Source organism: Vicia villosa, unplaced genomic scaffold (genome assembly GCF_029867415.1).
Source record: "Vicia villosa cultivar HV-30 ecotype Madison, WI unplaced genomic scaffold, Vvil1.0 ctg.000009F_1_1_3, whole genome shotgun sequence".
NCBI lineage: Eukaryota > Viridiplantae > Streptophyta > Magnoliopsida > Fabales > Fabaceae > Vicia > Vicia villosa.
The window spans coordinates 490,369-516,136 of NW_026704939.1; the positions used below are offsets into that span (position 1 = coordinate 490,369).

The window sequence follows — 25,768 nt, forward strand, 5'->3', positions numbered from 1 at the left end:
CTGGTTGGACCATCTAGTTGACGAAACCCAGTGTTGATGGCTCTAACAATTCTCTGGAAATTCCAGTGAGGGTTAAGGCAAACCCGCATGTGACTACCTTCCTCAAAGAAGACCACAGCCCAAACAGAGTTCATTTTTAAGTGTTTACACTATGATTGAAAGAAGAGTTAGTACTTCAACTCCACACGCACACTTCTATTTATAGCGGGTGCAAGGAAGAGGGAAATTTTATTGTTAATTATTAATAACTTAAATAATAATTGGAAACTTTGTAACAATAAAATATCATTTCATTGAAATATGTTAACAACATTTAATTGAAAGGTACAGATATGCTAAGAGCATTTAATTGAACGGTACCGAAGTTACTGAAATGATATAGAAACTGTAGCGCCTAAGATATAACAACGGTTAAAACAATGTCTTCTCTGTCCTCCATCATTAGAGTGCATTGGATGTCGTCTTCCATAGTCTCCCACCAACGCTGCCTTTCGAGAAAAACACCTCCCCTTGTTCGAAGTCTCTTAATAGATCGGATTTGTTTGCCTGGACTGAACTCTCCGTCCAAAAACCTGAGGATGTTTCTCTTAAGCTGATCCATGGTTTGGATATTCCAAAACATCACTTGCATGGGAGGTTTGACTGCCGAGAAGATAACGTATCCGTTCCTTCTACGAACGTCCGGTTGGTAATTCAGACGCCTAACAGGAGGTGGAGGCTCAGAAGTCCGGTGCGACCCATCTGGCCTAATTCGAGTTCTCATTTTTCAGTGTGGGTACCAGTGCGCAAGAAACCCTAATTTATAGAGGCATAGACGTCTTGCCGTAGCCTCATTTCCTCATTAGGGTTTCTTCTAGGAAGACCACGTAGGTAAGATAACCAAAACCCTAATTGTGATACGAAAACCCTAATTTTGAAAAAAAAAAGTTTCCTTCTAATGCGCCATTTGATTTGGCGCATTAGTGCTTTTTCTCCTCAGTAAGTCGCCAAATGAAATGGCGCATTAGAAGGATTTTAAAAAAAAAAAGCCATTTGATTTGGCGCATCCCTTGTTGGTGTGGACCACCACCTGGCCCCACATGGTCCCCACCTGCAAGTGCTGAAACGATTCCAGGAGTTACTGTAAACCAGCATGGAGTTACTGTTAACAAGCATGCGACTGCAAAAATTTCTGATAAGATTCCTGATCAGATTCCTGCCAGGATTCCTCCTACTCCTGCATGCATGCTACCCGAGCTGTCACCTAGACCTGAGCTGCATGCATCCCACCATGCCTTGTCACCGAAAGTTTGACTGCATGCATGCCAACACATCCTGCAGAAGCAACACCAAACACTTATGGCTGTGTTGACATGTCAAGCATGCATGATGTTACCGTTTTTTTCCTCATCAATATATAAAGCACTTGGAATTCTGGAGATACATCACCATAATCACTCATCTACTCTTAGAACAATCCTTTTGCAATCAGCTTACGAATTTTCAGCCTTCAACCATGTCTCTCCTAACCATGGGCGAAACACACAGAGGAACCCCCCAGAACATCGCTACCTACGTAAGTGTATTAGTATTACTTTAAAATCATGCAACTGTCCCTGATAAACTAACTGATTTTTTTGGGCATGCTTACTCTTTTCAGAACGTTCAACGTTTTCGCACTCGTAGTCACGCTACCATCGCTCCGGACGACCGCATTATACCATACCTGAACGTTGCTGGTTTCGGTCCGATTAGCAGGATCGCCGAGTCTTCTATTGACCACAAGTTTGTTCTTGCTTTGCTAGAACGCTGGAGGCCAGAGACACACACCTTCCATCTTCCAACAGGGGAGTGCACCATCACCCTTGAAGACGTTCATATGCTACTTGGCCTTCCTGTTGATGGTAAGGCAATTAATGGTTGTGTTATGCAGGCGAATTGCTTATGCCATGAGGCAATTGGGATAGACTTGATAGAAGGAGCCGTTGGTGCTAGGGGGCAAGGTGTTAACCTCAAGAGGTTAAAGGATTATTATAAAAATTTTCACTTGAATGATGCGTCTCCCCAAGAGACCATACTGCAGAAAACTAGGTGTTACGTACTGTTGCTTATTGGAAACGTTTTGTTCCCAGATAGCACTGGTAACACGGTTAACTTTATGTATCTTCGTTTGCTAATGGATTTTAGTAGAGTTGGTCTGTACAGCTGGGGGTCTGCGGTTCTGGCTACCGTGTACCAGTCACTATGCAAAAACGCGGTTGCTGAGTCCTGCACATTCTATGGATGCGCCCTGTTGGTGCAGGTGTGGGGGTGGTGGAGGATGCCCATACTGGCCCCGGTTAACAACGGAAGTTGGGACTTTCCGTATGCCTTGAGGTAAGTTTTTAGTATACCATTTTCTCCTTACACATTCTACTCCATTCTAACTAAATCATTATATTTTCATTGTAGATATTGTGTGAAAAAAATGGACTTCACACTTAATCCGCGGTCAAATATCACAATGTACCGCATGCTAATTGATCACCTTGGACAACATCAGGTATTATCTCTAATTCTTTTCTTCTTTTTTTTTAAGTATTTTCCATAAATAATTTTTCCGGCAGTAACGTATAACTCTCATGCATGCAGTTCATATGGCGACCATATCTCGAGTGCGAGTATGAGCCTAGAGCTCAGGATGCAGAAATTTGGACGACAAAGTGTTGCTTAATCCGGTACAACATAATAGAAATGCATCAAAGTGACCGGGTGATGCTTCAGTTTGGGATGCGTCAACGGATACCCGACCCTCCTGTTGACTTGGGAGTGTGGCACCTAAAAAGAGTTAACCATCAATGGACACACCAACACTGGAAGGATTTTGCACCCGATCAGCGCCAGATGTGGAAGAACCGTCGCCAGTATGTCCTAAACTTCCCCGTTAGTGACCATGAAATGAAACCTTCTCCTGAATACATGAGTTGGTATCGTACAGCCACATCCCCTAACTTGTTTCTTGCAGCTCCGTTCTATTTAATTGATCCCCGTGCACAGAACTACATCTTGCCACAACAACAACAACCGGAAGAGGAACAACAACAACAACAACAACACGAACAACAACAACAACTCCGGCAACAACAACGACAACAGCAACGACAACAACAACGCCTACAACAACGCCAACAACAGCACCTACAACAGCAACAACAACAACAACTCCAGGAACAACAACAACTCCAGCAACAACAACAAAATATTTTCAGTACTCCTTCCCGTTCCGCACGCAACATCCGCCAATCAAATATGTTTCAATCCCAATCTCAACCATTACAAGGGTATGAAGACCGCCATCCTTCCTCGGACCAATATCAGACCCACTCACAACCATTCGGATTTACAACATTTGCTGGGTCCTCAAGGGGATTCGGCCAAAACCTAACTCCCGGTTCATCTAGCCTTCATCTTAGTCCCGACGATGGTCCTCATGGTGAATCCTCTTACCGTGGCGCCCCCTCCGGCTACGCAACACCTACAAACCAATTCGGCTTTAACCAAGGTAGTTCTAGTGTTGCGGGATGCTATGAACCGGAAGTCTTTTCCCACCCCACTCCACCACCACGAATAAACACATTTGAGGGAATGGGTAGCCGACTTTACAACAGCGGTTTTCCGGATAATTATGGGGGCGTCGACGAATTCGTAGACAGCGATCCACGCGACATCCCAGTACCAGCCCCCGTGACACAAACCCAACAAGAAGCACAAAGGGGAAGGGGTGGGGGTAGAGCTAGGGCAAGAGGCGGTGTCAATATTCGCGGCGGAATCAACGATCGCGGTAAACGTGTCATTACAAGACCAGGTTGCGGAACGGATGGCTATCTTGGTGATGGACGTCATTGATCATTTTGTTGTATTTTTCATTAATCTTTGGTATCGTTTCTGAAATTAATTGTAACCGATGTTTAGTTTTTAAATTATATTGTAATCGATGTTTAGTTTTTAAATTATATTGTAATCGATGTTATAATTTTGATTTTCGTTTTCTGCATTACATTTTTAAGGCGAAAAAAATATTTTTCAAATTTATTTCTGTAAATATCATAACAAATAAAATAAAAAAAAATATTTTAAATTTAATATATTCCAGTAAAATGAATTAAAAAAAAATGAAAAAAAAAAAAAAAAAAAGGCCTTGAACTAAGGCGCCAAATGGTTTGGCTTCTAGGGCAAAACCCTAGACTTATGCGCCATTCCATTTGGCGCAAACCTTTGGGATTTTAGGGCATGCCATTTCATTTGGCGCATGCACCCAAAATTTACACCTATACGCCATTTCATTTGGCGCATTCAGTATTCTGATATCCCAAACCTAGACAGTTTGGTAAATACCCCGAAAACATGGTTTTTTTCGTATTTTTTTTATCAAACCTAGTTATTTAAATTTTTTTTTCCAACAGACCACTCACGATCGACTAAAAGAAAAGTCGCCCGGAGATTCGTCGCAGCCATCTGGTTCATCGGTACTACCAAAAAAAATTCAACGTGATAGTACCGTCACGGTTTAAAACTAAGTAAAAACTGGTTTGATACTAATATTAATAAAAGGACTAATATGGTCCGGTTAAATTTTATAAGGGATGAAATCGAATCTATTTTATTGTGAAGGACTAATTTGAATTGTATAATTTTTGTGAAGGATCAAAAAGGGTTTTCACTCTATATTTTATGTTTATCTTTTGTATAAATTAAGGACCCGTTTATTTTAGCTTTAAAATAATGAATTTTTTCTTAGTATTTTTAAGAATAAATTTTTCTGTTCTTCAAAATATTACAAATTTTTTTATTTAAAATGAAACACTAATTTTGACGTCTTATAACTTAGTTAAAATTATAATTTTTAAAAAAATATTGTATTTCAAAAATGATTTTTATCAAAATCTATTTGAAATATTTTCAAAATTATAAAAAAAATTCATATAAAATTATGTAACACTATAAAAATTATTTAAAAGAGAAAAAAACAAAACAAACTGAATCTAAAATACTCCCTCCGTTCCTTTTTAAGTGTCGTTTTAGAAGAATTTTTTTGTTCCTATTTAAGTGTCGTTTTATAATTTAATGTTATAATTTGTCATTTATACCCTTATTTTCTCAATAACTCCACCTCAAAATTTTCAATTAGTTATTGGAAAAAGAGAGTTTATGATTGAATTTATTTGAAAAGAGAAAAATAAATAAGGGTATAATAGAAAAAGTAACTCAAATAATCTACTATCTTGGTTGAAGAGTTTTTTTGCTAAAACGACACTTAAAAAGGAACTGAGGGAGTAATAGATCTCAATTCTTCAACTACCGTTGAAATGTAAGACCTATTTATAAGTAACGATATATTTTCATTTTAATATAAATAAATTTTCTAAATAAAAATAAGGGAAAGCATGACCAAGAAAATAATACTATAGCATTTTATCTTATAAGTATACTTCTATTTATATATGATAAGCAAGTATACTTCTATTTAAATAGAGGATACGAAAAAGGTAGAATTACGAAAAGATCCAGTAAAGAAGAGCAAGAAAAGAAATGGAAAACGTGAAGAAGAGAAAAATGGAGGAGACAGAAAACAAAAGTGATTCTTCTTCCAATATAGAGATTCGAAGTCTCGTTGAATGTATTCCTAAACCTCAACTTGTTGATCTTCTTTCTAAACTGTGAGTCTCCATTATTCACTCCTTTTCTTCTTTCTTACACTGCATTCAATGGCGTATCAGCGATTAACACTGTGCATGTTGACACATAAAGAGGGTGTCAAAATCCTTCAATTGCAGAACAAATCAAAACTATTGCAGCTCCTTATGTTGCGGCTTTCGATCGAAAGATTTTCGTTAGCAGCTTGAACTACGTAACAGAAACATCTACTTTGAGACAGGTGAGTACATCTCATTGTAATCCTAAGATCAAAGACTCTAAAGAATATTAGTCTTTCTTCTTTGTAGATTACTTCTTGATATGGTATTCTTCTTTTCAGAAATTTCAAGAGTATGGAGAAATTGAGAATGCAATTGTGATTCGTGATAGAGTCACAGGAAAATCCAAGGGCTATGGATTTGTCACTTACAAAGATATTCAATCAGTTAATAACGCATTGAGCAAACCTAAGATTGTTATTGATGTAAGATATAGTGACTGTGTTTGCGTTAGAAATTGAACAAACTGATACATTGTGCATGGAAATATGAATACTTGATTTTTTGGTTTCAGGGAGCATCGGTTGCATGTCGTCTAGCTGATGATGGCCAACGAGTTTCGCACAGGAAGCTTTTTATTGGAAACTTACCACCAATTTTTACAAATGAAAACCTGCACGACAAATTTAAGATGCATGGTGAAATAGAGGAAGCAATTGTATGCAAGAATCCAATTGGAGAATGGAAAAAGTAGTAACATGCTTCAATTGGATATATAGTAGTTATTGTTGGTAATTTTTGTACCTGGTTTTTTTAGTAACATTGTTATTTTATTTTCAACTGTAGTCGATATGGATTTGTTACGTACAAGACAGTAGAGGCTGCAAAGAAGGCCATAGAATACAATGATCTTCATGTAAGCAAATGTTTAAAGAGATGTGTTGGAACTTTTTATGATAGGCAAGAATTGGTCAGTGATTGAAGCTATTACACAATGTTCTCTTGTTTGATTGCAGGATAGAAGTATGACTGTAAAATACGCTGATTCGCAGAGTCGGCCACCTTTGCCTGGAGGAGTAGCTTCAAGGGCAGTTCTACCTATGACTTCAGGTCCTGGATACGTGCGGCCTCAAAATGTTGATGTTAATTATGGTGCCCGAAATGGTTATACATACCCCCAAAGTGCGGCAGTACCTCCATATGCTGCACCTCCTTACCCCCAAACTGCTGCAGTACCACCATCTGCTGCACCTCCTTACCCCCAAAGTGCTGCAGTACCACCATATGCTGCACCTCCTTACCCCCAAAGTGCTGCAGTGCCACCATCTGCTGCACCTCCTTACCCCCAAAGTGCTGCAGTACCACCATATGCTGCACCACCTTATCAAACAAATGGACAGGGTCCTTATCCTCATGTTTCTGCAGTGACAGGCCAATTTGGGCATCAGTATTACTACAACAATCCCTATCCCAACCAATGAATGTATTTGATTAAAAATTGTGATATTTGTAACTGTTTCTTTGCTCTCATTGTTCAATTCTTGTAATTAGTCCCTAGTTATGGTGAGTGATAAAAGGTCACAATGTATGGTTGGTAACAAGGGCGCTATTGGGGTCCATGAATATTTTAATGAAAAGGATATGCCATAAACTAATGAAACTTGGTATTCTCTATTTGAGATTCTTAAATAAATTCCGCATATATACCTCACTCATTTTATGTTTTTTTTTCCTACGTACTTATGCCTAAAGTTTCTCGACTAACCACATTACAAAAAAGACACGGCAATGACATGACACTCTATTGAGAAACTGCATTGCAAGTTGAGATATATTCGTCTTGAGAAGAAGATATGGCCACCAATAGCACTATGAAATTGAACAATTGAACAACTTAAACACACATAACACACATTTCTATTTGCTTATTTCATTTAAAATCACTTTATGTTTAGTTAATGAGATTAATTAATTAATATTGATTTAGTTAGTTAATTATTTTTAATTAGTTTAATTAATCTAATTGAATTAATTTTTTAATCGATAATTTTGATAATTAATTCTAATTAACCTAACTAATTGATTTAATTAATTTTAATTGATTAATTTTGCTAAATTATAAAAGTCATTCCTCTCGGTTAATTCATATGATTTAATTGAATAATTTGACCTCTAACATTATTCTTTTTTTAAAATTAAAAACGTTTGATCCAACCTCAAACTATTTTTCAAATAAATTTAATTGAATGCAACGCAAGTGGTTAATTCAACGTCAAGTATCTTTACTCTTCTTAACTCAACTCTTTTCATAATCAATTAAAACGCTTGATCCAACGTCAAGAAGTTTTGTGCGCGAAAAATCTTTTTCCTAATAAACGGATTGAATGAACGAGTTGGACGTATGTCCTACCTTTTCCCATATTATTCGAATACTAGTCGTATATCTTTATCACTCGAATAATTGTCATCCAATTAAAACATCTTAATTAAGAGAGTTTAGTTCAACTCAGTAAACAGTAAACGAGCGAGTTGGACGTATGTCTTACCTTTCTCACGAGTATCTGAATATTAGTTGTATAGCTTGATCATTTGATACTCATTCATTATTAAAGGGTTGTGACTAAATTTGTCTCACTATTTCTCAATTAAACGGGCGAGATGGACATATGTCCTGTCTTTTTCTAAGTGTTTGATTACAAATTATATAGCTTGGACATTTGGCACTTATATCCTTTAAAAGCAACTTAACCAATCAAATTTCTTTTTTGGCCCGTGTGTGACTCCGAAAGCCTTTTCATAAATGCGTACAATGCTTAATCTCTCAATGTGATTCAAGCATCACTCTTTAAAAGCAACCAACAAATTTGTGGTTCTTTACCATGAACTACAAAGCTCTGATTTTCCCATTGCACCTGAGAATACTATGACACATTATATTGAAATCTTGGCGAGCACACTAATAAAAAACCTTTAAAAACTCTTTTTTTTTCGCATAATAATTAGAAGATCACAAATAACTTCACGCTAACACTCATTCGCAAAACTAACTAAATTGGTCTGATTGAGTACAACATATGTGAGGGATGCTAATTTCTTTTTCTTGCATAATCGACTTCTAAACCCTAATCTGGTTGCGACGATCATTTTTCTTCTCTTTCGTGGGTTTTATCGATGAAGAGCATCGTCTTACAATTTTTTTTCTCATATGTATATGTATAGTTTTAAGAAGTGGTATATAGAGCTTGAAATTCTTGAGTTTCAAAAGTGTTCAAGATTTGATGTTTACTACATACACATAAAAGAAAAAGAGAAAAAACAAAATTGAAAGTGTGTTCAAAGTTTGAACACTATAAACGCGCATTCATTATGTATTATTACCAAGTCCAGCAACTTAACCAACTTAATGAAATAATTTTTTATTGAGTTAAATATACAAAACTCCTATGTAATGTTAGCGAGTTTTGATTTTAGCCCCTTACACTTGCTTTGTCCTGGATGTTGTTTTCAATAGTGTTTAAGCTTATGTAATTTAGGGTTATGATTTTAAAAGTATATCAGAGTTAATGTAATGAAAGGTTATTTGAAAAGTGTATTAGTTAATGTAATGAAGTGTATCAGCATTTTGTTTTAATGAAAAGAAAATTTATGTTTCATTTTATTTAGTGTGTCTTCATCAATAATGTTTCTATGATTACATGTTTCTGTGTTGCAGTGGTATAAACAAGTTCCATAAATATGAGATTACATAGATAAGGAATAAAAAAGATAAGTTTGTTATATCAGTACAAACACAAATTTATCATCATAACTTAAATCAGTTACAACATGCCTACAACGAATTCCTACCAACTCCCAAAAGTTACAGCTACACGATCATTTTGCTATGTCAACAATAAATTCTTGGGTGTTGAAACTATGTGTAATCTGGAATTTCTCATCCATAGACCAAGTTGGCAGCCAATGATCACTATTGAACACTTCATTATCCAACCTCTTCTTAGGTATTGGCATAACTCTATGTTTCCGTTTTTCAATTTCAAATTTGATTACAGATGTTGCTAACTTATTCATGAGATACTTTCTAATCCACTCACACATAATAAGAATAGGTTTGTCTCTAGCAACTAAAATTGAGGCATTAAAAGATTCTGAAATATTATTCACCAATACATCACATGTAGAATAAAAACTAAAGGCATGTTGACACCAACATTTGGTAGGAACAACCATTAACCAAGTCCACGCATTCATATCAACCTTCTTCAATTCATTCATATTTTGTACCCATCCTTAATGGTATGTGGCCTTAGTTGTTCCCATCATCATATCCCTTTAAGGGTTCTTCCACCAAACCTTTTCTTGATATTAGCATACAAGTGCCTGAGACATAGTCTATGTTCAATTCTGTCAAATATTTCCCCAAACACATCAACTATTCCCTGAAACATAAAGTAAAGCACCAATAAGTAAAGCATCAACAAGTAAAGCACCAATAAATAAAACACCAATAAGTAAAACACCAATAAGAAATACCTTTTGTTGATCACAGATAAACACATATATTCTCTCTTATTCAATATCTTCCATCAAAAGTTGGATGAACCATATCCAACTCTCCTTTATTTTAGTTTCAATCACACCAAATATCAAAGGGAAGTATTGATCATTGGGATCCCTTTCCACTGCAATTAGTAGTTTCCCACCATACTTGGTTTTCAGGTGACATCCATCAATCTTAAAAAATGGCCTACATCCATTTATAAAACCTTTCTTATAGCCATCAAAGCAAAAATAAAAAGATCCAAACCTAGGTTGGATAGATGGACTTGGTATTTCAACATTTATCTTCAGTGTTACCACTATTAACCCTTCTTAATTCAGATGTATACCTCCATAGAGTAGCATACTGCTTATATTTAATCACCTTCAATTATGTTCTTTGCTATCAATTTATCTTTCCATGCTCTTGAAACAGTAATACCTACACAAAAAGTTTACCAACTGTCTTGCATGATATCCCTAATTCAGACTATTTCACATGTTTGCATTTTCTTGACCACAAACTTAGCCATCAATTTTGAGTTTGCCGATCTGTTGTTTAAAACCCTAGCACAAGTGTGGGTATCTACTAGTGTTTTTATAGCAAAAGTGTGCATGTGGCCCACTTTAGAACATAACACTAAAAACCCACATTTAGCCTTGCATTATACCCTTACCCTATAATTCTCATTTTTTACAAATGTAATTTTCCTTCCATTTAGAAGCGACCACTCACATATTGCCTCCTTAAAGTTAACAAGAGAATTAAATTTCATACCCCACTTAAATTTATAGTGCTTGTTGAGGTGTTCTTTCCTATACTTCTCATATTTGGGTCGTTTCTCATCACAAGAATCGTCTGGATTTGAAGAGTTTAGTTCATCACTATAATAAGCATCTTCGTCACCTTCCTAATTGGCCCCACCCAAAAGTCCAGCAATTACCAACTTCCCTTATTGGCAATTTTACATCAAATCCATCTAAAAGAGCAGTATCTATGTCATCTTCACTATCATCTAAACCTTCAACCACCTCATCTGCTAAGTCTTCCACATCAGTCACCCCATTCACACAATTAGGTTTCCTTACTCCAAGTTCTATGTTTTCAACATCATGTTCCACAAAGATATCTCCATCAGTACCAGTTGCACAAAAATATGATGCAAAATTGTATGCATCATCAGGGTCGGTCCCGACTTTTTAGAGGCCCCGGGCAAAAAAAAATAGACCTCTAACAAAAAAAATAACGTTTTACTCGTTGACGGTAAAAAAAATTTACACCGTTAATCTATAATATAAGAAAATTAATGGTTGTGGAAAAGTCAAAAATACCCTTATTTGATTTTTTGCCACCACATTAAAATTGTGGTTTTTTGGCCTTTGTACCATAAAGTTCTTAATTTTATTATTAAAATAATACAACTCTTATATTTTATCAAACTTATTAAATCTCTCTCCATTCTCTATTTTTTTTTCTTTCATCACTTTCTCACTTCTTTCTTCCACAAAAACAACTATTATTGATATATTTTTTTATATACGAAAAATGGTATTTATGATCGAAATATTTTTTAGTAAAAAATGATATACGGAAAAAATTTATTAAAAAAATCTATTATTGATCTAAATATTTTTATATACGAAAATTTAATATTGATCCAAATATTTTTATAAATGATACCTAAATAAAAATAATATATGTATACGGAAAAAATCTATTATTTAAGAAAAATGGTATTTATGATCCAAATATTTTTATTCAAAAATGATATACGGGAAAAAAATCTACTATTGATCTAAATATTTTTATATACGAAATTTACTATTGATTCAAATATTTTTGTAAATAATACCTAAACAAAAATGAAGTTTGTATATGGGAAAAAATCTATTATTAATGTAATTATTTTTATTTACGAAAAAATGTTAGTATTTATGATCCAAATATTTTTTATTCCAAAATGGTATACGGGAAAATAATCTACTATTGATTTAAATATTTTTATACAAAATTTACTATTGATCCAAATAATTTTGTAAATGATACCTAAACAAAAATGAGGTCTGTATACGGGAAAAAAAATCTATTATTGATCAAAATATTTTTATATACGAGAAATGGTATTTATGATCAAATATTTTTTATCCAAAAATGGTATACAGAAAAAAATTATTATTGATCTAAATATTTTTTTATACGAAAATTTAATATTGATCCAAATATTTTTGTAAATGATACCTAAATAAAAATAATATTTGTATTATTATTTACGAAAAATATTATTTATGATCCAAATATTTTTTATTAAAAAATAGTATACGGAAAAAAATCTACTATTAATGTAAATATTTTTATATACGAAATTTACTATTGATCCAAATATTTTTATAAATGATACCTAAACAAAAATGAATTCTGTATACGGGAAAAAATTTATTATTAACCTAAATATTTTTATATACGAGAAATGGTATTTATGATCAAATATTTTTTATTCAAAAATGGTATACGGGAAAAAATATATTATTGATCTAAATATTTTAATATACGAAAATTTAATATTGATCCAAATATTTTTATAAATGATACCTAAACAAAAATAATTGTACACGGAAAAAATCTATTATTTACAATAAATGGTATTTATGACCCAAATATTTTTTATTCAAAAATGGTATACGGGAAAAAATTTAATATTGATCTAAATATTTTTATATACGAAATTTGCTATTGATCCAAATATTTTTGTAAATGATACCTAAACAAAAGTTAAGTCTGTATATGGAAAAAAATCTGTTATTGATATATGTTAGACGCTATGCTTACGTATCTAGAGGGGGGTGAATAGATACTTCAAAATTTACTCGGATTTCCTTTAAAAAATATGGCGAAAGCGTTTAGGGATCGACTCGCGTCTATTCCGAACCGCTACGGGAAGGATCAGATATGTTTTAAACCACAAACTGATTATGATGTAATGATGAAAACTATTAGAGAATCAACAAGTTATAATGTGATAAATCGTTTAAGTGTTTACTTGGATAAACTTGTTTTCAATGACTTGATTAATGAAGAAAGCAATATATCAAACACTTGGTGTATAATGACTAAATTGAGTTATGAATCAATGTGTGGTGACTTGTGATGTTTATGCAGAATCTTATCACACAAGTTTAACACTTTGATATGTTAATCAATTTGCGATTATAATCAGAATTAAGCACAACTTAACGAAAAGATAAAAGTGATAACGAACACGATATTTGTTCAGGCAGTTCGTCGACCATCCTCGCTACGACTACATCTGCCCCCAATTCTAAACGGGAATTGGGATGTCTTTCATTATGATTGAAAAGAATTTATACAAAAAAGATAACAAAGCAAAAATGATAAACCGAATATGTTGATTCTTTGTATCTTCTTCCCCTTGATCTTGAGCTAAATCAAGTATCCTCCAAGAGCTTATCGTTGATTCCCTTTCTACAGTGTCGTGAATTGCTCGAACCTTTGTTCTTCAACTTCCACACTCAGCTGAATCGTTGATGAAGCCTCTTGACAAAAACCCCCAAAATTCACCAATCTTGGAGGACAAAATCCGCAGATTTTATTCACCAAAGACCCCACAAATCTTCACCCACTGGGAATCTTCAATTCCTTTCCATGGACGTTATCAATCTTGATCACAAACCCTCGCCACAAGAATTGTTGTGTGTAATTGTGTTGGAGTTGAGAAGAAGATAGAAGATGAGAAGACTTTGTGTATCTTTCAGTTATTGGTGGTAACTTCAATAATTAGCTGATAAAGATATATAAAGGTGCTAGCAGAGTTGGATGAGGCAAACACAAAAATTTAGGAAGTTTTGGGGTGATAGGTCGACCTACTAAGTTACTTGGGTCGACCTAAATGGAACAGATTCAGCAGATTAAACTTTTTCTTCAGTTGAGTTGACCTATTGAGGCACTGGGTCGACCTAACAGCATCTGAATTTGGTTCTTGTGACTTTTCTTCAATTTAGGTCGACCTAGGTAATTGGTTGAGTCGACCTAAAGTGAGCAGAGGTGAAACTTCTTTATTCACTTCAGTTTGTGTCGACCTAAAGGCATGGTGGGTCGACCTAACTGGAACATTTTTCTTCCACATCATGTTGAAGCATTCTAGGTCGACCTAGACTTGTGTTGAGTCGACCTAAGATGTCCTAGAGTACCAAAATCTTGCTTTTCCTTATATTATCATTCACTAGTAGCTTGATATTTGTTCAATGACGATGTTTGCCATGAATCAAAAACTCTTGATGAGTATATGCTTGCACTTACAATATAAATATATTTATATACGAGAAATGGTATTTATGATTAAATATTTTTAATCAAAAAATGGTATACGGGAAAAAAAATCTATTATTGATCTAAATATTTTTATATACGAAATAATCAAGTATTTATTTAAATTTCTTTTCTTTTTTAACATTTTTATTTAAAATAAATGATGTATCCAAGTTCGCGTAACCGAACAGAACCCGTGCGTATGCACGGGTTTGTTACTAGTTTGTTGAAAATGTTTGACTTCTATTTTAATTTATTTAAAAGTAATATAATTGAGTGGTTGTGATGCATTGATAGTGTAAAAAGTTGTACACTAAAAATACATAGCAATTAAACATTAAGAATGCAAATTTTTTAGTTATAAAATAAAAATTTGATTTTAAATCTCATTATAAATTTTAATTATATACAAATTATTTTATAATTAAAATATGTGAAATGTTAATTGTAAGGTATAATTAACTAAGTTAGTCATTACCTCTCCATATTCTTTCTAAATAATAATTGAAATGATGGCTTAATGGAATTTTCCTTAAAAAATAAAAATAAAATGTATAGAGAGCCCTGGAAGATGATAATTGAAATGATGGATTAAAATATATAGAGAGCCCAGAAAGATGATAATTGAAATGATGCAGTGCCGGTCCAACACATGTTGAGGCCTTAGACGAATTTTTAAATAAAACATCTATATAGTATTTTATAAAATGAATATATTTTATTTAAAGTTATTTTTCAATGCGAAATCATTTATTTTATAACTATAATTATTCTCATTTACTATTTTTTAAAACAAGTATAAAACTTTGGTAAAAAAAAACAAGTATAAAACTAATTCATTTAATTTTTTTTAAATTGATCTAAAAATTCAACCATTTTTTTTATTTTAAACTTTCCAATTCAAATTTAGTTTTAAGTTAACATTACGCTAAAACAAAACCAAAATAATAAATTTATTAGAAGAAATATAAATAAAAAAAGATTGTAAATTAAAATTAAATAAATAATATTAGAACAATAAAACTTAATTATTAATATATATTGAATGTCTGTTATCCCAAAATAAAACTGTTGATGGAAAACACAATCTTTAGAATAGAAATTATTAACAATATGTTTTTACATAAAATTACCTAAGTACTAAACACAAAATGAAATATTACATATTATAAAACATTATAGTTCACATTTATAAAACAATATATTTGGTCACTAAAACAAGTTAAAGAAATTGGTAAACACATTTATTAAACATACGGCGCATAAATATAGCCAGCTACACAGGAATCGAAAAATAAATATTCAAACTATATATACCATGAAGTTATAATAATATCACAGTCAAACAAAATATTTACAGTTGTTATAAAACTAATTAAAATAATAAAAATCAAAGAGAGGTAGAGAAGAGAAAAACAATATTATATCATCTTCTTTTAAGTGTATTTTACATTGTAACATGGGTTTCTATTTATAGGACTCAATGGAGATAGAAAATCACACATATTAAACACATATTAAGTATGGAATAGGAAGATGAAAAACTAGGAGATGGATGGACATCCACTAACATAAATATTCATAACACTCCCCCTTGGATGTCCATTGAGGATATGCCTCGTTAAAACCTTACTAGAAAAAATCCAGTGGGAAAAATTCTAGTGAAGGAAAAAGAGTACAATATCCTTTGAATGTGAATTGCCTCGTTAAAAACCTTACCAGGAAAACCCAATGGAAAAAAACCATGGTGAAGGGAAAAAGAGTGCAAAACATATGTATGTCATGCACATAGATAACTATTATTGCAAATTCTTTTCCACATCATTTTATGAAAATACAAGTACAAATTGAGTTATTTGTATATTCATCATTTAATAGATATTCACTGAGGCGATTATACCACATGCATCCAGATTCTTTCAGCCCATAGAGAGACTTGTTCAATTTGATGTAGTAGTTTTATCAAGATCCACAATTACGTGCCTCTAGTATATTGAACCCTTCAGGGAGTTTCATGTAAATGTCACTATTAAGTGAACCATATAAATAAGATGTCATTACACCCATCATGTTCAAATTAAGCCCTACACGTGTTACAAGGCTAATTAATTATCAAAAATCGATTGAATCCACTACAGGTGAATATGTTTTATCAAAATCAATCTTAGGTCTTTGTGAAAATTATTGAGCAATAAATCAAACTTTATATCATTCTTATTTTTCTTTTTCACAAAAACCCATTTATATCACATTAGTTTTTCATCTTGAGGTGTTCGGACTACAGGTCCAAAAGTGAGTTACTTGTAAAGTGAGTTACTTGTAAAGTGAGTTTAATTCTTCTTCAATTGAATATATTTATTTTGGCCAATTCTCACTTAGTCTACAATCTTAAATAGACTTTGAATCATGATCCTCGTTATCATTGATCACTTTTAGCGCTATATTGTATACAAAGATATTGTCAATATTGACTTTATTCAGTTATCTCAATTTCGGTTCCATTCTATTTCATCCATGACATAATTTATCGAGATCTCTTTATTTCATATTTCAAGTACTTGATTTTTTCTTCTGGAACTGAAAATTAAATTAGGTCATTATGCTTTTAGCATTTTCATATCCTCACTTGGGTCACCTTTAGTTTCTTAGTAGAGGACTTTTAACATTGGAATCGACTTTCATACCACGCTTCAAGCGCAACAACAACTCATTTGCAATATTATTTTAAATTTTCATATTGATTTGTACGAGGATCAAGACAACAATTTATTTTAAATTGTTCATTTGAACTTCTTGTTCATGATTTCAGCTGTTCATTCGAGCTTCTTGTTCATGATTTCAGCTGCTTGTTCCCTCCCCCTAATATTGGGAAAATTAATTTATCAAGTGATAATCAACCTACTGGGCTGCAATCAAGTATTTGATTATTTTCTCAAATTATATCCTCAAAATTGAGAGTCATATTAATTATATTTTTCCAATATTCTTTCATGACTCATCTTAATGTATTATATTGGAGCAATTGGAATATACACCACACATCCAAATGTTCACTAAAATGAGAAGTATTAGAATAAATTAGGGAGGACTAAAATATAGTATCTTGTTGGCTTAAGGCGAATAAATATCTTAATATCATACTTTGGGTGTTTCAAATATATAATTTAGAATTGATGATCTCATAAGTATCAACCATATAATTAACTTTAGACGTCTAAAGAATGGATATTCAGGTCCATTTTATTTTTATGAACATATATTATATGATATTCAATATCAATTTTAATAATATATGTGATACTTATACAAGAATTTTTTAAAAATCCAGAAAACAAGATCTTAGTCTAATTAGTTGAGAAAATAATTTCACAAACTTCTGGTTGTGAGTAGAGACATATGGATGATAGTTTAGTCGATGCAACAATTAATGTCATAAAAATGCAATTTCTCAAATTTTTATTTTCCTTTAGAAATACACAAATATTGACTGGATTAAAGAAACTTCTGGTTCTTCAATACAAATTATTCGCATCATATTATATCCAAGATGACCCAATCGGTTTTACCAACGACACATTTAAGTCTGTAAACTACTGGTTTACAATGACATGTTCTTCAATTGTACTAATATAAGTGTAGTACAAGCCTGGGGAAAAAGACGGTAGCTTTTCTATTACACATTTTCTGGCCAAATTGTGTTATGTAATACAAAGATATTCGATACCTCCAATATAAGTCAAAACCAATATAATAGTATTTCATTATTAAACACTTTAATCAAATACATTCATATGAACATATGATCATATAACTATCAAACAATTACCCCTTATAAAATTAAACATATTTAATCATACAATATTATATCACTAAAATTATATTGTTATATAATTAATTTGATTTACTATCCTTCAGGGATGGATAAGTTCTTCAGGAACTATAAAAATAATTTATTTTTCTATCCTTCAGGGATGCTCGATAAGTTCTTCGGGAACTATGTAAATAATTTGTTATAAACAATAATCTAAAAAATATATATAACCATCCTTCTGGGATGCGTTAAAATCATTTGTGTCATTTTTCTGGAATGACAATATTTTAATGAACATATTAAAAATTATGAATTTTTAGAACGATACAACAACAAAAATTTATGAAATCCTTCTGGGATTCAATAATATTATAGATGCGACCTTTTAAAGGTGATTGAACGTTGAATTCTTCTAGAATTCATCAATTATTGATAAACACAATACTCGATTAAACTCAATCTTTGAACAATAATTTGGAGTTAGTTTAATAACAATCTTTAGTTTTACAAATATCACATCACAAACTATTTCCATAAACAACGGTCAAGAAAAATTATTCTTTGTGCAATCCTTCAGGGATGCTTGAATATTAAATTAACACTTTTATGTGTTAAAATTCAATTCCGGACAAACATATAAAAATGCTTTAAAATTAAATTCATCCGGAATTTAACAAGAATGATCAAAGAAATCTAATATTATTGTACAAGGAAAAACAATTTCTCTACAAAATATATAAAAAATAAACATATTTATATGAAGAAAAAAAATAGTAACAAAATCATGGATTATATTATATTGGTTCAAATATATTAAGATTAGGAAAATAACGTAGAACCTGGCTATATCATTACTCGCGTTGTAGAGTATTGTGCTGATAACGTGTTATAAAACTAACTAAAATAATAAAAATCAAAGAGAGGTAGAGAAGAGAAAAGCAATATTATATCGTCTTCTTTCAAGTGTGCTTTACATTGTAATATGGGTCTCTATTTATAGGACTCAAGGGAGATAGAAAATCACACATATTAAACACATATTAAGTATGGAATAGGAAGATGAAAAACTAGGAGACGGATGGACATCCACTAACATAAATATTCATAACAACAGTTTCATAAAATAACAATATTAACATTATCATAAAGTATAAAAATTTTGAAGTATAAAAATTAGAGGCCTATGATGATAAAAGAATAATTGGAGGCCCTAGGCATAGGCCTATGTTGCCTTACCCTAGGGTCGGGCCTGAAATGATGGCTTAATGGAGTTTTCCTTAAAAAAAAAAGTATAGAGAGCCCAGGAAGAATCGAACCAAATACACCATTCTTTATTAGCTATGGCAACGCCGTTGGAACACAAGCATAGGTTATATAATAATTTCGCTATCATATGGATATAATATTTTTTCAATATTTATAATTTCTTAACCACACCTCTCAAAATTGAGACCTCCCAAAATTGTGGCCCCCATTTTTTGAGGCCCTGGACTGTGGGCCTGCTTGCCCTGGCCCAGGGCCGGCCCTGTGCATCATTATCTTTTCTTATTTGAATAAAACCCTCAATTTCCAAAAAAAAAAATTGTTCGTAACTTATAACTCCCTTTCTTATACCATTATCTATTCACCAACTTATCAACACTCTCCATTGTCTAGTTCTCAATGTGTAACACAGACACAGTCGAATCAACCCCTCCTCTATAAATTATCTCGCTTTGGTTAAACATTATAAATTCACCTCCATGGTAAAAAGTAACGTTAAAGTGTTGCATTTCTTGTGCATAAAGTTTCATATAAAAAATAAAACCTAAAAATAGAAACCAAGAAGGACGAAGAAGAGGAAGGTTGCTTCAGACATCCTATGTTTCAATGCCGTCGGACTCGTTTTCGTTCACTACAAACGTTGCAGCCACCGCCGTTGACTGAGCAAAGATTACATGAGCAGCGTCGTTCCTCCGTCGCAATCTTCTTCTCTAATTTTTACAATGGAGTAATTAAAATGAATTAATTTAAAAGAACAAGTGGCATGAAATTGATTAAACAAAATGTCTGTATTATTCTCCTATATTCCATGTAGACATAAAAATTAAATAATGGTGAATTTGGATGAACAAGTGACATTAGGGGAGTTTGGTGAGAAAATTTAGATAAATTACGGGGATTAAAAAAAATTTAATCCGAACTAAAATCAAAATTCGTTAACACTACATAGAAATTTTGTATATTTAATTTTTTTTAGGCTTAAATGCACTTTTGGTCCCCCTAATTTAAAGTTTTTAAAGTTTTAGTCCCTCCATTTTAAAAACCAATTTTTTGGTCCCTAAACTTTACTTCTTTTGGGATTTCCATAGTCCCCCCCTCCATTTGGCAGTCTCATTAATGACGTGGCATAGGTCCACTACTTCCACATCATATTTAATGAATATTTTAATTTAAAATATTTAATTTTAGTTTTAAAAAGAAATTTTAATTAAAGTAAAAATTTTAAAATAACTTTTTAACACAAACCCAGGAACACATGAACGTGAACCCTAGTCCCTCTTTTAAAATCAAACACAAAAACCCATCTCCTTGAAATCAAGCACACAAAGAATTGATATAGTTTTTTAAAATAATCTAAATTCTTATCCTAAACAATTATGCATTTGCTTCTCAAATAATGATTGATTTGTGATGCTACTTTGTGAATCTGCTTCATAATGGTTAATTTCAACTTGCCGAGGTTTTACAAAAAGAACTATCCCAATATTTTAACTATTGATTTGAAAATTAAAGGTTGAACCATCAAATAAGATTAGAGCAAAGTAATTCATATCCAAAAGATAAGTAAGTGAACAACTCTTTAATAGGTTCATGTTCAATCTTTCTTGTTCATCCTTATTTGCTACTGTAGAATCATTAAATTGAAGTGTTGAATAGTCCTCTTTTTTGCAGCAATGTTTTTCCCATGTGTTTCTTCTTATAGATCCTGCTAAAAACCCAGTCATCAAGCTGATGACACATACGAGCAAAAACAAATTAAATATAGTTCAATAAACTCTTGAAATTTGGAATCTAACAAACAAATATTACAATTAGGTTAAGGTTTGAAGGGCTTTCTTGTTTGATTTTAAGGAAGAAGAAGAAGAAGAAAACGACTCGCAGCTTGTTGGTTTCAAAAGAGGAACTAGGTTATGTTCATGTGTTTCTGGGTTTGTATTAAAAAACCATTTTAAAATTTTTATTAAAATTATTATTTGAATAATTGTTTTTTAAAAACCAAAATAAATACTTTGAATTAAAATATTTATTAAATATGATGTGGCTCTCCTATATCTATACCACGTCATTAATGAGACTGCCAAATGGAGGGGGACTATGGAAATCCCAAAAGAAGTAAAGTATAGGGATCAAAAAATTGGTTTTTAAAATGGAGGGACTAAAACTTTAAAAACTTTAAATTAAGGAGACCAAAAGTGCATTTAAGCTTTTTTTTTTTTTTTTTATATAACTTCAAATGTGCCGATCTCATTTAGTCATGTTTAAGACTTGAAATACTAGTGATTAGATTATTAGATTGAAAATTTTAATATTAATATTAAATGAGAAAAGGGGTGATGCACTGACAGTGTAAAATATTTTTACACTGTCAACCAATCACCACCATTTATCCAATTAAATCACTCTTTTATTTAAAAAATAATTTAATGATATGGCTAATTGATAGCTTTCTATTGGATGACAGTGTAAAACTATTTTCCACTGTCAGTGCACTACCTTTTAACTCATATTAAATAAAATGTTAATTGAGGCATCTAATTTTTTCAGCATGCGCTAATGTTTGTGATTACAACCCTAAAAAATGTTTCATTAAAAATAAAGAGAGAGAGTCTTCCCTGAGCTGCTGGATACCGGACGGCGAGTGTGTTTCATTGTCATCCCCACCGTGTAACAACACTAAAACGACACCGTATCCATCTTCTTCCCATTCTCCCTAAACCTTCTTCCTCTTCCAAACCCCGTCATGCTCGACATAACAAAACTCAGATTAACATTCAAATTTTTCAATCTTAAACCCTCCCTAAACCCTAGATTTCACAGCACAGCAAAAACCTCACTTCAAATTCAATTACACCCAAAACCCAAACTTCCCTCAAAATCCACCATCAAAGAAGCCCAAGCCGCATTACTAGACTATCTTCACTCCACAAGAAGCTTGCAGTTTCTAGACGCGGACAACATGTGCAAAAACTCGCCTTTTTTCATTCAAACCCTCGTCGAAAAAACCCTAAAAAACGAGAAGCTTGTAAACCCTAAGCGCTTGATTTCTCGGTATTTACGTTACCATCCAATCAACGAATTCGAACCGTTTTTCGAGAGTTTGGGTTTGAAGCCTTCGGAATATATACCTCTTCTTCCTCGTGACTTGATTTTCCTTAATGATGATCCTGTTATGATGGAGAATTATCATACTCTGTGTAACTATGGGGTTCCGAGGTCTAAAATGGGGAAGATTTTCAAGCAGGCACCGGAGGTTTTTAGATTTGAAAATGGGGTTTTGGGTTTGAAGATTAAGGCTTATGAGAAGATGGGTGTTTCGTCTTCGGTTTTAGTGAATGCTGTTGCTGTAAGTCCTGGGATTTTGGTTGGTGATGTTAATGTTGATTTTGTGGAGGTTGTGGATATGTTGAAGGATATTGTTGCTGATGGTGGTGATGTTGATAGTGGTTGGATTAAGTGGGATTTTTTGGATGAGGTTTATTGTAATTGGGGCTTGATGCGTGAGCTCTTGTGCTTGCTTTCGGATGCTGGTTTGAGGAAGGAAGAGTTGGCGGAGATTATTCATCGTAGTCCTTGTGTTGTTTTTGAGGAATCGGGAGGTAGGACGCTCTCTATGATTGGTTTTTTGACTAAATTTGGATTGTCCGTGAACCAGATTGCCCCTGTGTTTCTTGAGTTTCCGCAGATTCGGATGGTCAAGTTTTTAGCCAACTTGAGAGTGTGTTTTCAGCTTCTGACTGAGATTGAGATGGAAGCTGCAGAGATTGGAAAGATTTTCCAGTCTCACACGTTATTTATTGGTTCATATACTCTTAAGACGACAAAGAGTTTGCTCGGTTGCTTGAATGTTGGCAAGAAGCGTCTCTGTGCCATAGTGCAGGAAAATCCTCATGAAATGAAGAAGTGGATTCTGGGGAGGAGAGTTAAGCCTTTGGTTAGCTTAAGGGAGGAGGAAGAGGAAAGATCGAGGGCGGGGAAGACAGAGTTCTTGCTGCGTTTAGGTTATGTGGAAAACTCAAAACAAATGAATACGGCATTTAAGGTGTTCAGGGGTAAGGGAGCTGAACTTCAGGAGAGATTTGATTTTATTGTTAATGCTGGCTTGACACGTGACGAAGTTTGTAGAATGATTAGAGTTTCCCCGCAGATTCTTAATCAGACCACAGACAGGGTCAAGATGAAAATTGAGTATCTTCAAAAAACAGGATATTCTGTATCAGATTTAGTGAGTTTTCCATCTTATCTTTCATACAAATCTCTAAGAGTTAAACATAGGTTGTCAATGTATAACTGGCTCATAGACAATGGAGCCGTAGAGCCCGGGCTTGCTTTGAGCACCATAATTGCATGCACAGATAGAATATTCTTACAAAGTTATGTAAATCGCCATCCCTTCGGCCTTCAAGTTTGGGAAGATTTGCAGAAAGAAATTCATTCTGAAGATTAATGAATAATCAGATACTAGCATAGCATGCTCAATGATTGTTTAATCTAGCGAATATTTTTACCAATTGAACTGCAATTGGCATTCTGAAACAAATCACTTCAAGTTTACTTAACAAGAGGTCCGTGGTTGTGATGTCAAAGGTTTTTTGTGTTTTTGTCCCCACAACGCGGCTGCAATCGAGAACCCGCATTAGATCAACTCTTTGTCCCCACAACGCGACTGCAATTGAGAACCCGCATTAGATCCACTCGACCGCGATTCTCTGCAATAACAAAAATTGCAAAGCCATTGCTATTCAAAACCATCTAGCCAGCCACCAGCATGCTGTTACGAAACCTATGGGGATGACTAAAGCGCAGCAGCTTTCATGAGCAAGCATCATAGGTAAGAACAGCAGCTTTCATGAACAAGCATCATAGGTGATTGCCGATTGCGAATGTTTCGGACATGACCTGTAGATGGGGAGACTTGAGAGGAATGTTTCACTTGCATTACATTGAAAATTACTGTCCAAATGGTTGAGATTTGCAATTTCTAGAACTCGCAATTGTAGAATACAAACAGTTGAGATTCACACACAGAATCTGGATTCAGCATACATGTACCTGTCTGCAATTTGGCATGGTTTGTATTACGTGCCGCCGAAACCATTCGAACAGAGATTTATATCATTTGTCACTTGATTTTTTTTGGAACAAATTTAGTGTTTGTATTAGTTGAAGTGGAGATTGTTGTAGTTTCAAAATGTTGCAGAGAACTCGATAATACATTAAACTGATTTAAACCAGGTATATTCGCCGTCGAACTTTAGCACATTTATGTAATTATCTTCTTACTTTACTAGTAGTTTTTTCATTCTATTTTATCAATTTGGCATTGAGTTACTAGCTACTAGTTTATGATTCCTCCTCCATAATGTTAGTTAGAATTGTTGCCTTTCTTGTTGGGGGCAAAAGTTGAGCATTCAAATGCAAACTTTATTATTTTGGAATCATCAAATACAAACTTTAAAGCAACGAATTTAATTGTAACTAACTACCATTCATTCACTTTAAAATTGTAGATGTAGATTAGGTGGGTAGCTTCAATAGCCTATTGAATTCTTAATTTCAAATCTGTAAAACTTTTCTAACAAATATAGTAAAGTCTAATACAGTATGAATTGGCCTTTCATTACATATTTGACTCTACTTGGAACTAGTTAAATTCACATGATTATAACCAGACAATGGCTTTTTGGTGGGTCCAATTGTTAAGCTGTGTTTATCATTTTGGATTTTATGTTAAGTGGAGGTTAAGGAAGTGTTTAATATTTATTTATATGGTTTTGATAATCTTTTATTAGAGATCTCAAATTTTGTTGAAGATTTGGTTTGTTATGAACAAGAGCATGCTTAAAGTTGATGTTGGTGTTGCTGTTGTTGATTCTAATGGGATAGTACAAGATTAAAGTTGATGTAGGATGTTTCCTTTAAGGAAATTATTGGTTGGGAGTATGATTATTTATGATAACTATAATTCAATAACATGGTTGGGGTATATCATTTCTCTGTTGAACAATTTCTAGTGTGATGCTTTAGATTTGCTTTAATATAAGCTCTTTTAACTTCATGGAAACAAATGACATTTTGAGATAAGTCCAATTTTCAAACATCTTGTTGGCGAATCTAATTTTCAAACTTGAGAATAAAACAAAATGGATGGAAGAAGTTCCAGTCTCAGGATAAGTCTCACTG

The 25,768-nt window shown here is 33.0% G+C and overlaps 2 protein-coding genes across 2 annotated transcripts; both read left to right on the forward strand.

Moving 5' to 3' along the window:
• Window positions 1-5,547: 5,547 nt before the first annotated feature.
• Window positions 5,548-7,132, forward strand: LOC131621545 (UBP1-associated protein 2C-like). Its single transcript, XM_058892587.1, has 6 exons — window positions 5,548-5,675; window positions 5,767-5,893; window positions 5,993-6,136; window positions 6,226-6,401; window positions 6,498-6,567; window positions 6,668-7,132. Exons 1-6 carry the CDS (start codon window positions 5,548-5,550, stop codon window positions 7,130-7,132), a joined length of 1,110 nt encoding a protein of 369 aa, XP_058748570.1.
• Window positions 7,133-22,149: 15,017 nt separating this feature from the next.
• Window positions 22,150-25,565, forward strand: LOC131621562 (transcription termination factor MTEF18, mitochondrial-like). The gene has a single exon (XM_058892601.1). It carries the CDS (start codon window positions 22,329-22,331, stop codon window positions 24,030-24,032), a length of 1,704 nt encoding a protein of 567 aa, XP_058748584.1. The 5' UTR covers window positions 22,150-22,328; the 3' UTR covers window positions 24,033-25,565.
• Window positions 25,566-25,768: the final 203 nt, after the last annotated feature.

Coding starts and splice junctions, on each gene's coding strand:
- LOC131621545 (XM_058892587.1), top strand. CDS start 5,548: ATGGAAAACGTGAAGAAGAGAAAAATGGAGGAGACAGAAAACAAAAGT. Junction 5,676..5,766: donor GTTGATCTTCTTTCTAAACT/GTGAGTCTCCAT, acceptor TGACACATAAAG/AGGGTGTCAAAATCCTTCAA. Junction 5,894..5,992: donor AAACATCTACTTTGAGACAG/GTGAGTACATCT, acceptor TCTTCTTTTCAG/AAATTTCAAGAGTATGGAGA.
- LOC131621562 (XM_058892601.1), top strand. CDS start 22,329: ATGCTCGACATAACAAAACTCAGATTAACATTCAAATTTTTCAATCTT.